The sequence below is a fragment of the Lampris incognitus genome, chromosome 14, assembly GCF_029633865.1.
Source record: "Lampris incognitus isolate fLamInc1 chromosome 14, fLamInc1.hap2, whole genome shotgun sequence".
Lineage (NCBI taxonomy): Eukaryota > Metazoa > Chordata > Actinopteri > Lampriformes > Lampridae > Lampris > Lampris incognitus.
Window position 1 is genome coordinate 46,638,573 of NC_079224.1, and position 12,969 is coordinate 46,651,541.

Below are 12,969 nucleotides of genomic sequence, written 5' to 3' on the forward strand. Positions count from 1 at the left end.
GTAACTTATAAATTTTAACTTATTTTAAACTTATTTTTAGCTGGGTCTTCATGTGTGTATATCTTATACTGTGTTTGCTGTGTTTGTCTGTGTCTGTCTTGCACTGTTTGGTGAAGCCACAGCCCTCATTTCATTTTTAACATGTAACTGCACATTGTGTTTAATGACAATAAAATTGAATTGAATTGAATTGAATGTAAAATGGGTTGTACTGTCTGAATCTGTCAGCAGCAGTAATAACAGGGGATTGGTCATTAGCCCTGTCACTCTAAACAAGCCCCTCCTTTAAATCTACCACTTAGTGTTGGAGCTAAAACAAGGTTCCACAGTGAGACACAGGAAGTCCTCTCTGGTCACTGGAGCTCATAGTTACTGAACAGAAGAGCTATGAGCTTCCTGCTCATCTCACTGCTGTTGGCTGCTATGTGCTTTGGTAGGACACAACTCTTTGTTTGCTCGTTATTAATCTGAACTTTGTCTTGTTGATTCTTTTCCTCACACTGACACCGTCTGTTGTTGTCCCACAGAATGCAGAGCTCAAAAAGACAACGTGCTCCAACCCAAAGGAGGTGTGACTGTTAGTGAGGGAGAGACAGTAACACTGGACTGTCACTATAACACCAGTGACTCAAGTCCATATCTTTACTGGTACAGACAGGCTGCAGACGACAAGCCCACATTCATTCTGATCCGCATTACTGCTGAATCAGGGAACACAGCGGACGAGTTCAAGGAGAGATTTGATTCCAGCCTGGATTCCAGCTCAAGATCAGTTCCTCTGAAGATCCAGAGTCTGCAGCTGTCTGACTCTGCTGTGTACTACTGTGCTCTGAGGCCCACAGTGACAGGAAACTGCAGAACCTACTACAAAAACCTTAGAGTGTATATCAAGAATCCAGAGACAACGCAACTATAAACCTGATCCACTAGAGGGCAGTATTCAAATTTTAATCTCATTGTCACCTTGTTGAAGAAAAACTCATTGGACAGGTTGACAAGCCAGCTTCCTACAACTGCTGATTTGTCCAGTGTCACTGCCAACACTACAATAACACATCTTCATTTGCACTCCAGCTTCAAAGATGAGCTGTGGTTAATTGTTCCCTACGTGTCAAATCTTAATGTTGTTAAAACATTTTGTTATTATGTAAATGATGCTTCTTAAATGAAATGAGGAAAATCAATATTGAACAATCAGTAAAATACAAATTTAATAGAATGTTATATTTAGATTAATGTTAATACATTGTGATATAAATTACAAATAAAACTTTCAAGGCAGCAAAAACTCCTGTGCTGTCCAAATCTGGTTGAGGTTAAGTCCTCATTTTAACAACATTTGTAATATGCAATTTTATTTAACAATATTATTTACGTGTTATTCAATATTTAATTGTTTTGAGAAGAAAACAGCTTTCAATCCAATACCGTCTCCCATATAACGATAGACAGAAAGAAAGAAAGAAAGAAAGAAAGAGAGAAAGGCACTTTATTTTGTCATTGTACAGGTTATAATGAATGTGTTCTTTGCATGTAATCACCCTATTGTATAGGAGCAGTGGGCAGCTGCAGCACCCGGGGACCGACTCCCATTCTTCTTTCCATTGCCTTGCTCAGGGGCAGAGACAGCAGTATTAACCCTAACATTTCTTTTTGATGGTGGGAGGAAACCAGAGCACCCCTAGGAAACCCACGCAGAACATGCAAACTCCACACAGAAACGACCTGGTACGGCCTGGGGTTCGAACCCAGGACCTTCTTGCTGTGAGGAACAGTGCTAAACACTGGGCCACTGTGCTGCCCCAAACCCACCCATATGAGATGAATGGAGTAAATGAAGGCAGCAGCAGCAGCAGAAGAGCCATGTGGACATGCAGTAAAACAGCTGCTAGTGGGTCTAGTGAAGAACACAGAGGTTGGCTGGCATGTGAGGAGTAGTGAGGAGGTTGGTGTGAACAGTGGGTGAACAGGAGGAGCCAGACACACTATGAGGGGAGGACGTTAGCAGGAAGGACTGGTAAAGTCCACAGTGCAACTAAAGAGACAGCTGAACTAACAGCAGCATGCTGCTCCATCTCATCTGGTTCCTTTCTGTACTAACAGCTGAGTCTGCTGTCACCATGACAACCTGCTGCACACTGACTCTGACCATACAGGCTGACAAGCAGACACACACATTTACCATCACCAGCAGGCTCAATATGGACAACAACCAACACACAAAGCCCACACTAACTCACTGAATTACCACAACGACACCTTTTCTCTGCAGCACCTTCTTGGATATTTCCAAAATTTTCAGGTAGTAGTTTTGAAGAAGAAATCAACCCCACGACCCTTTCAGTCCAAAGTGTAGAAGGAGCCAAAGTTATTCTATCCTGTATTTACACCGGCTCACCTTACAGCCTTCAGTGGTATCGTCAGTCACCAGGATCTACAGCCCAATTCCTCCTCTCTGCATCACCCAGCAGTCAGCAGTCAGTGGTCAGAGGACAACCTGAAGATCTCAGACTGTCAATCAGCTTCAACGGAGAACAGAAACGAGTGGATCTGGAGATGTCCTCTGCTGCAGTGACAGACTCTGCTGTGTACTACTGTGCTGGGAGGCCCACAGTGACAGGAAACCCAGAGTCACTGTACACAAACCTGACAGTGTCTGACAACATTTACACACTTCAGCTCAAGTTACAGTTCAACTTTATTGTCATGTGTATTTAAACACAATTAAATCCTTGTGCTCGGGCTCTCTCTGCCTTAAAGAGTGTGGGTGTGATGTGCTAATAAACTGATGGAATCACAGCAAAGTTGATGGAGTATTTGGAAAGAAATAAAGGTTTGTTTTTCCCTCATCATTTTAATTGTAGATGTCTGAAACCTAAAATCATCTTCAGACTGTTGATCTGTTTTCATAATTTGAAGAACTTTTAGCATCTCAGTGTATCTCTGAGGATTCAGCTGTGATTCCACTCAGCTTTACATGACTCTTCATCACTATGAAGAACCTGAATGGACTAAATGACAACAAGTAAACCAAGATATGAGTCCTGAAACCAGACTCCAGCCAACATGAAAACTGAAGTTAAGGGCTTGAAGTCAGTCATTCATGTGATGTAACTAATGTCATAGGAAGGTGGAGGTCCAACCGTCTCCATCAAGTTAATGAGAAACATTGATCATGAACATTGTCAAATATGCTGGCTTGTAAGTAATGAGCATGTCTTTTATATAGTGTGGTGCAAGACCATTTAGCACTTTGTGGACAATTAACACAAGTTTAAAATGGATTCTAGTTTTGACGTGGAGCCAATACAGAGATGTAAGAACAGGTGTAATGGCCTCATACTTTCTACTTCCGGTGAGAACACGTGCTGCCGCACTTTGAATTAACTGTGGTTGGTGCACAAGTGACTTTGGGAGGCCGGTGAATTGTCCACTACAGTAGTCTAGTCTACTTGTTATAAAAGCATGGGTTAATTTCTCATAGTCTGATTTTTAAAGAAAGCCCCTAGTTCTGAGATGTTGTTAAGATGGTAGAAGGCTGATCTTGTGAGATGATGGATGTGGCTCTTGACATTCAGATCCCTGTCTATGATTACACTGAGATTTCTAGCTTCACTTCTGCACTCCAGAGACAGAGAGCTGAGATGAGCTGCCAATCTCTGTCTCTGAGTCTTTGCACCAAACATAAGCATTTCATCAAAGCATACAAAAATCTATCTATCTATCTATCTATCTATCTATCTATCTATCTATCTATCTATCTATCTATCTATCTATCTATCTATCTATCTATCTATCTATCTATCTATCTATCTATCTATCTATCTATCTATCTATCTATCTATCTATCTATCTATCTAACCCACTTGTATTTCAATAAACACTCATTCCAAGATAGGTAAAAACTTCCAGTTTTGATTTCTGCCATTTACGTTCCAGTCTCCTGCAGGCCCACTTAAGAGCACGTGTCTCATCTTAAACCAGGGTGTAGGCCTCTTTAGTCACCTAGCTCTGGTAGTGAGAGGTGCAACTGAACCGAGGAGACTAGAGAGGGCCACATTTAATTCACTAGTGAAATCTTCAAGAGTGACTCACTACGGTGAAAGGAGCCAAGACTTTAGGCAGCTGCTTGCTAAATGCAGCTACAGTGGAGGGACCAATGTGGCGAGTGGCAACTACATCTGTGCTGACATTACCTGGATAAGCCAATAATGCATGAGAAAATGATCTGACACAGCAGATGTGGTCTGCAAGTAATTCAGATCAGAAACAGGTATCACTTTAGATAAAACCAAATCAAGGGTGTTACCAACGAGACGACTCTTGAACAAACTGAGCGAACCCAACAGTATCAGCTCGTGCCAAAAAGGCTTTTCTTAGCGGATCAGCAGCCTTATTTAGATGAATATCTAAATAACCAAGAATTATAATCACATCATAATGAGTAACAAGCCCTGAGACAAATTCTTCATATTCTTTAAGAAACACTGAGTAGGTGTCCAGGTAGTGTAGCGGTCTATTCCGTTGCCTACCAACACGGGTTATCTCCGGTTCGAATCCCTGTTTTACCTCCGGTTTGGCCGGGCGTCCCTACAGACACAATTGGCTGTTTCTGCGGGTGGCAAGCCGGATGTGGGTATGTGTCCTGGTTGCTGCACTAGCACCTCCTCTGGTCAGTCAGGGCGTCTGTTCAGGGGGGAAGGAGAACTGGGGATAATAGCATGATCCTCCCACGTGCTACATCCTGCTGGTGAAACTCCTCACTGTCAGGTGAAAAGAAGCGGCTGGTGACTCCACATGTACCGGAGTAAACATGTGGTAGTCTGCAGCTTTACCCGGGCCGGCAGAGGGGGTGGAGCAGTGACTGGGACGGCTCGTAAAATAGGGTAATTGGCCAAGTACAATTGGGGAGAAAAAAGAAGGGGGGGGGGTCCAAAAAGAAAAAAAGAAGAAAAGAAAAAGAAACAGTGAGTAAGAGCCAGGAGGTCGATAGAGTATCACAACCTGGACTGAGGTGAGTCTATTCATGGCTGAGAGAGATGAACCCACAAGGTCCTCAAATGATTGGAATTTAGATTCAAGAAACGAAGAAAGATTGAAAATAGATTTATATATGAGGGCGACACCCCCACCTTGTTTATTTGCCCGAGCTACATAGGCATATGTATAGTCGGGTGGAGAAGTTTCATATAAGGGAAGAAAAATATTTTGTTTCAGCAATGTTTTACATAAACCAATCATATCGAAACTATGCTCAAGAACCAGATCGTTTATTTGTAAGGCTTTGGTACACAGTGATCTGATACTTATGAAACCAAAGCTAAGCATCGTGTGGAAGTGATCAGTAGTAGGCAGGACTTTAGATCTACCAATAGGTGAAATACTGTCTGAACCTGTCAGCAGCAGTAATAACAGGGGAGTGGTCATCAGCCCTGTCACTCTGAACAAGCCCCTCCTTTGAATCTACCACTTAGTGTTGGAGCTAAAACAAGGTTCCACAGTGAGACACAGGAAGTCCTCTCTGGTCACTGGAGCTCATAGTTACTGAACAGAAGAGCTATGAGCTTCCTGCTCATCTCACTGCTGTTGGCTGCTATGTGCTTTGGTAGGACACAACTCTTTGTTTGCTTGTTATTAATCTGAACTTTGTCTTGTTGATTCTTTTCCTCACACTGACACCGTCTGTTGTTGTCCCACAGAATGCAGAGCTCAAAAAGACAACGTGCTCCAACCCAAAGGAGGTGTGACTGTTAGTGAGGGAGAGACAGTAACACTGGACTGTCACTATAACACCAGTGGCACAAGTGCATATCTTTTCTGGTACAGACAGGCTCCAGACGACAAGCCCACATTCATTCTGAGCCGCTCTACTTTTGGATCAGGGGACACAGCGGACGGGTTCAAGGAGAGATTTGATTCCAGCCTGGATTCCAGCTCAAGATCAGTTCCTCTGAAGATCCAGAGTCTGCAGCTGTCTGACTCTGCTGTGTACTACTGTGCTCTGAGGCCCACAGTGACAGGAAACTGCAAGACGTATTACAAAAACCTTTAGAGTGTCTATCAAGAATCCAGAGACAAAACAATGTTAAACCACGTCCACTAGAGGGCAGTATTCACATTTTAATCTCACCGGCTACTTCTTGAAGAAAAACACATTGGACAGTTTGACAGGTCACCTTCCTACAACTGCTGATTCGTCCTATGTGTCAATCCAACATTCAAAAACATTTTAATCTGCGTTGAAACATTAAACTGTCTTGATGAAGAAAATTATTAATGTCTTATGTAGTTTTATTTAACAAATATTACAGTCCTGTATTGATTCTAGTGTTAGGAGAAAAATAACTGTAAATCCCGTACTGTCTCACATATAAACCAAAAGAAATAAAATTAAAATAAAAGAAAAGAATAAACCAAAAAACTAAATGACGTAAAGACAAAACGGCCCATTTAAAGGTAATAAAAATATGAAATTATAATATTAATGCTATTCAATTCATTAAAGATTAGATTAACCTTAAACCAGGATATTTTGATTGTTTTATATGTATATTCTTGCTAAACCGATCTGGCCAGTGAATTGTAATGAGCGATCAAAGGGAGAGATCAGGACCTAAACTCGAAGGCCTCACACAGGAAGGCAAGGCCTTCACGAGATACTGTACTGAATGAAGGATGGGTTTTGTTTTCAAGTGACTGGTGAGTCCTACTCTAATAATTATCTATAGAGTTGATTAAGATTGTTGTTGACAGTGCTTGAATTGCGGCTGTGAGATTTATCACCTAATTTTTGCAGCACGCCCTACACACTTCTCTATGTGACTGACTGTTTAAATCCCTCATTTCCATCCCATAGCCTCTGTTTCCACCGATGGTTTCACCCCACAGGACTGTTTTGTCCGATAGCTCCCCCCACTGGCCTCATCAGTCATTAACCCTCTTACCGGGAGTTTTCCCCATACAGACTACTATTAGGCACCGGGCCTCTTATCCACATGACATATTACGACTTGACCTGGATGTGGACCACAGTGTGCTAACTCCACTAGTTAAATCAGCTGTTTATACGTGCACAACCTGTCAGTAGTTTGCCCTCTACAACATCCCATCTATTCCCAACAAAGCCCCTCAGGTCAATAACGCCATCACAGAGCACAAACTGGACTATGTATGTCTGACGGAAACCTGCCAGTCACAGAATGACTTTCTAGAACTAAATTCAGCAACTTTGTTTACATATGCAAACCTCGGTCTTCAGGCAGAGGAGGCGGCCTTGTGCAGATTTATTGTGATAGTATAAAACCAACACCACTCTCTCTACTTGATCACTCTTCCTTTGAACTGCTGGCTGTTAAGCTCTATGGACCTTCACCCACCATTGTTGCTGCTCTGTACAGACCACCTAAGGCTGGAATATTTTTATCACTAAACACTCAACAGTTTTAACCACCCTTAGTACAACGTCTCCCTATTTAATCCTAATGGAGGGTTTATAAATGTCCATTTTGATAACACTGCGTGGTGATGCTAAGGGACCACTCAAAGACACACGTCTGTTAGCATACACTTCTTTACTTGAACAACCCACGTCACACTCCTCCTCCCCTCTTACAGTCACTTACATCCTATCTTGTCCTCTAGCTCCCCCTACTGTCCTCCAACTGCATCAACTTAAGACGTCACATATCCCCTTTGCAAAAGATAACATTTATATCATCACCAACTATACAATCACTGCGGTGCTTACGCTGAACTGCATTAGCTATAAACACTCTTACAATAACGACAGAATACCACCTTGACCATAAAACAAATAACAGTTTTGAAATAACAGTCTCATGCAGGCAATACTAGGTCATTAAAAAATAACAGATTTGAAATAACAGTTTCACACAGACAGTACTAGGTCTATAAGAAATAACAGTATCAAAATAACAGTTTCATACCAACAATAGGCTATTCTTGTTTTAGTTTACCGTCCCCACATAGCATAGCCCTGTGCCCAAGCAGGCGGCCTCCTGACCCTGACCTCTCGCAGAGGGGGCTGAGCATGTAGTGGGTCAGGCTGGACTCAGCTACAGTCTATGTCAGGCCCCTGACCCTGAAGGGGTAGGGCAGACACGAGATAGGATGCATTCCAGGTGCGCCCATGAGACAGCCTGTAAGTGTACTGACCTCTTTGCTCATGCATCTGAAGAGGGGAAGAGTACTTTGACTGTCTCTTGCGTATGTAACCAGGTTAAAATTAATGTTTTTATTTTATTTTGTTTGAGTATGAAATATCACCAAATCCTGTCTGTGTGCTGTTATTTGTGTTTACTACATTTTATTTTATGTCATTATTTACTTTTATGTATGTTTTACAATGACCGTCATATACGTGTACTGTCGCTTTAAGAGAGAGGTCTTGTGGGTACACGGAAGAGGGAACGCGGGAGAGGCCATTTTTGTTTTGTGGGAGGATTCTCAAGCAGCAATCGAGCCGAGCCACACGTGTTTCTTACGGTAGGACAGTTTTGCTGGTTGAGGAGAACGTAACCTTGAGTATCCCTGTAAGAAGATACTGCAAGCTGTGGGATAAAATACTTGTTTATCCTTTCTTACATCGGAGTCCCGTGGACGGTTTCTCCTTCTAACGCACACGAGTGAAGTCTGGGCAGTGGTTGAACTTCGACCCCCACGTCCGTAAGAAACACCGCTCCCGCTGGAGGACTGGACGTTTGTCGAAGGGTTTGAAACCAAAATAAATGGCAAGGTGGGCCAAATAGAGTCCTGTGTGTCCCCCCTCCTTCCTTGATGATGATGATGATGAGAGACTGAGGGCCCCCCACAACACCTGGGGCCCCACCGAAAATAGAACACAACGCAGAGCTACTGATGAGAGTGACGGGCGTGCAGCAGGCTGACCAGCATAGAACAGCATAGGACTGCCCCCGTTACACGTAGTTTACCTGGTCTCCTAACACTGACCCAAGACCCAGGAGGAAAGTGCACTGCTTTTGCTCCTCTCTTCATGTCTGCATACTCCTTCATCTTCCTCTGCTTCTCTTTCACTGTTTGTGCTGTGTTTTGTGCTTGTAGGGATGTGACAGGCTGTGGTTTGTGGAGGCCTGTCACATGGAGTTTGGTGTGCGTCTGAAGTCCGTGCAACAGCTCTGCAGGGGAGCATTGAGTGGTGGCATGCCTGGTTACCCTGCAGAAAGTCTCTGGTTGATGCTGTCCACTCCTTTCCTTCTATTTTCGCAGTCAGCAGACTATACTTCAGACATCGATTAAATCTCTCAATTTCCCCATTGGCCTGGGGGTAGTAGAGTGAGGAGTGTTTGTGTGCAATTCCCCTGTCCTTGTGAAAGGATTCAAATTCCTGTGAAATCAGTTGACTACCATTGTCTGAGATGAATTCTTTTGGGTTTCCTACCCTGCTGAACACGGTAGACAGGAAGTGGATCACTGGATTAATGGTGTATGACACAGTGGCATGTAGAGTTCCACTCAGAGGAATAGGATTGCCTCTGTAACTCACAAGTTTCAGTGTCGGGTGTACTCAGTGGGGCGTTTGGGAACAGTTGCATTAACATTGTACTTGGAAGGATTGAAACGGCAGAGCCCGTGTCCAGCAAAAGTTCCACATTTTGTGTTGTCTGCCCCTCAACAGCCATCTGTACTGTGCACATTATTTTATTCCCAGGGCGAGCTACAGTGTCTACATTTAATATAGTCACTTCAGACACAGTGCTCTCTACTTGTTCCACATCATCTGTAATTCCACTTACTCTCTTTGCCCCCCTACACACCTTTGCAAAATGCCCCTGTTTCCTGCAGTTATTACAGCGGGCCGTCCTGGCGGGGCAAGATGGGTAGGAAGCTTTATGGTTGCGTGCTCCACATCTGAAGCATGTTAGCCCTTGTCTCGTGGCATTGTCTCTCGTGGACACTGGCGGTCCCCTGGTTGTGTCCACCGGCTGCACACTCACAGCTGCCGCGGGCGGCGCTGCAGCCGAAGTTCCCCGGTCCATGATTTTAGCGTTCGATGTGACGGATTCAATTAGTCCAGCAATAGTCACAGCCTTTTCCAGAGTTAGGGGCACCTCCAGCAGCAAACGCTCTCTTATTTGATTGGAGTTAGTCTTTTCCACCAACTGGTCCCGTAGCACCTCATCCTTAAACGTTTTAGAGTCGCACGTAGCAGCAAGTTCTCTCAGCGCGGAAACGTACTGTGCCACTGATTCTCCGTGATGCTGACTCCATTGTCTAAACTTATATCTTTCAGCCACCACTTTAACAGCAGTGTAGCACTTTAGATGTTGACAGTTGACTAGGACCAGTTCTAGGTACGTAGGAGCAGTTTATAACTAGCATCAAATGATTGCAGACCACAGACCAGGGAATAAAGTTTGAACTACCGGCTTGTTTTTATATAAAGAATTGTAAACATAGACAGAGAAACATACACAATTACACAATAACACAGTGAGAATGGATAAATTCCTTTAAAACTCTTGTTTTATGATTTAACCCTTATTAAACTACTATTTTGAGTTTCAGATATTTTAGATAGATATTTTAGTTCTAATTTAGGATCCTTTAATTCTAATTTGAAGTTATCGCTTGTTTGAGTTGACAAATTATGTTAATTTGTTTTATGTTCTATTTTGTTCCAGTGGGCCTTTAAGTTTCAGTTCTAATTTCCATTAATCTAAGTTACTTAACCAGTAAATCAGAATGCCAAAAGTAACACACAACTGCATTACCCCATGAACAGTATGAATGAGTAATAAACTCAGCCGATACTGCGATTAACAATACAATATCAGATCAAAAATCAAAATCAATAATCAATGTAGGCTATAATCGGTCCTTTTCGGAAAGTCCGTTGTTGCTCCAATGAGCCCAACTACGTTTTGCAGTAACAAACTGGAAGTTTCAGTCCTACCACAATCCAGGTGCTCGAATCTGTAGGCTGCTGTCCTGAGAATGAGCTGCCTGAAGCCGCAGACAGACCACGTGGATCCAGCAGGGCTCCTATAGGTGGCTCGCCATCTTGTTTCTAGCTTGGGGTAAGAAACACCAAGCGGGATCTTCCCAATCCAAGAAAAACCTGGCCTGCATTATAACAGGCGCATCACACACGCAAAGACGTTAGTTTACATATCTCTCAATAAAATAATCAAAAGAAAACAACAGAAGTAGCGACTGACATGGTCAATCTACCCACCGCTAAAACGTGACGCAGTTTAATTTCTGTGCTAATACGCCATGCTGCTGCTGCTGTGGCCTAGCTGGAATGAGCTAGCTTAGCAACTCGGTTTGCACAAAAGAAAAACACATTCTGAATTCGGTTCACAAAAGAAAAACGTGGCTCCTCAACAATCTTTACACAAATTATGATCCACAACATAACGGAGCTAATTATAGCTTTAACTAGCCTATGCACACAGACATTGTAAACGGAAAAGTTCGGCTAGTTAGCATCGGCTAGTTAGCAGTTGACTCACCAAGTCCTGGACGACACTCGGACACAACACAAAACCCAGGGCTCGGAGGAGGACCAGACCAACAAAACACTCAACTTGGATAAAGAAAGAACCAACTGTAGCTCGCTGCCATTTCAAAGCAGAATCTTCTATCTCTCGTTCCAGCGGCTTCTCTCAAGCGTCTGCCTGGCGTTCTGAAACCGGGCTGCTTCTGGGACGTCCTCCCTCTCGAGCAAGGCAGCTGATTGGCTAATCGGCACTGCACGCGGTGCGTTCAAGAAATAGCAATCTGAACCAACAATATGAATATGAATTTATCGGTACCACGAATTACTTATCTACTGTGCACTATTTATTTGCAAAATGGATAATTATGATTATTTATTATTGTAAACTACTAATAAGACACGTTAGCCCCCTAGCTAACGGGTCTGACCCTTTAGCCGAGCGGTTAGTGACGTCGCCTTGTGGTGCAGTACACCACAAGGCGACGTCATTATTTATTTTGTCTTACTGACATTTAGAGAGAGAGGTCGTTATCATGGCACCATATGGTTAAATCTTCCACTTCCCTCCTATAGGCCGTCTCATCACTGTCATTTATTACTCCAATCACTCTGGTGTCATCTGTGAATTCAATGATGCTGTTGTTGTCATATTTGGCTACACAGTCGTGTGTAAATAGACTGTACAATAGGGGGCCTAGACATCAGCCCTGAGGTGTGCCAGTCTGAAGAACTAATGTGGATGATTATGTTTTACCTATTCTCACAGTCTTCGACGGGCCTCTCAGGAAATCAAATGAGCAATTAGAGATAGAGTTGCCCATACCAAGACCTCTGAGTTTCAACACCAGTTTGGATGGTACAATGATATTGAAAGCAGAGCTGTAATCAATAACTTTGTCTACAACTTTATGGAGATGGTTTCACATAAACCCTTCATGTAACAATTGTTACATTACATGAACATTTGACTGGTTGACTACAAATCTTTAAGATTAGTTCTGAAGTTGGTTGGAGCTTGGTTTGATTACTTATGTCTTAGTTTGTTTCTGTCCAGATAATCCAGGCATTTGCAAAAGGCAGCAAAAATTTCACAACAACTTTATAGACAGTGTTGACTGTACTTTTTTTTAAATGTCCACGTTATTCACAACATATTGCACTTAGTTCACATCCACTCAAGTAAAAACAGACAACCAAACAATCCAATTCATGACTTAAAAAGATAGGTAGACAAATGTTTGATGCAACTGTAGAAGTTGAATAATAAGACGTGTTCATTGTTTTAAAGGCAATTCCCCTCAACGGGAATATGATCTAAAATGTGTTGTACTGTCTGAACCTGTCAGCAAGCCCCTCCTTCAAATCTACCACTTAGTGTTGGAGCTAAAACAAGGTTCCACAGTGAGACACAGGAAGTCCTCTCTGGTCACAGGAGCTCATAGTTACTGAACAGAAGAGCTATGAGCTTCCTGCTCATCTCACTGCTG

At 42.9% G+C, this 12,969-nt stretch overlaps 1 gene segment (V, D, J or C); it reads left to right on the top strand.

Annotated features, from left to right (window-relative positions):
- Positions 1-414: 414 nt before the first annotated feature.
- Positions 415-916, top strand: LOC130124495 (T cell receptor alpha variable 38-2/delta variable 8-like; the record flags this gene model as incomplete). The annotated part of the segment is given in 2 exon segments: positions 415-433; positions 528-916. Coding segments are annotated over 2 exon segments (408 nt in total), but the record flags the coding sequence as incomplete, so codon positions are not given.
- Positions 917-12,969: the final 12,053 nt, after the last annotated feature.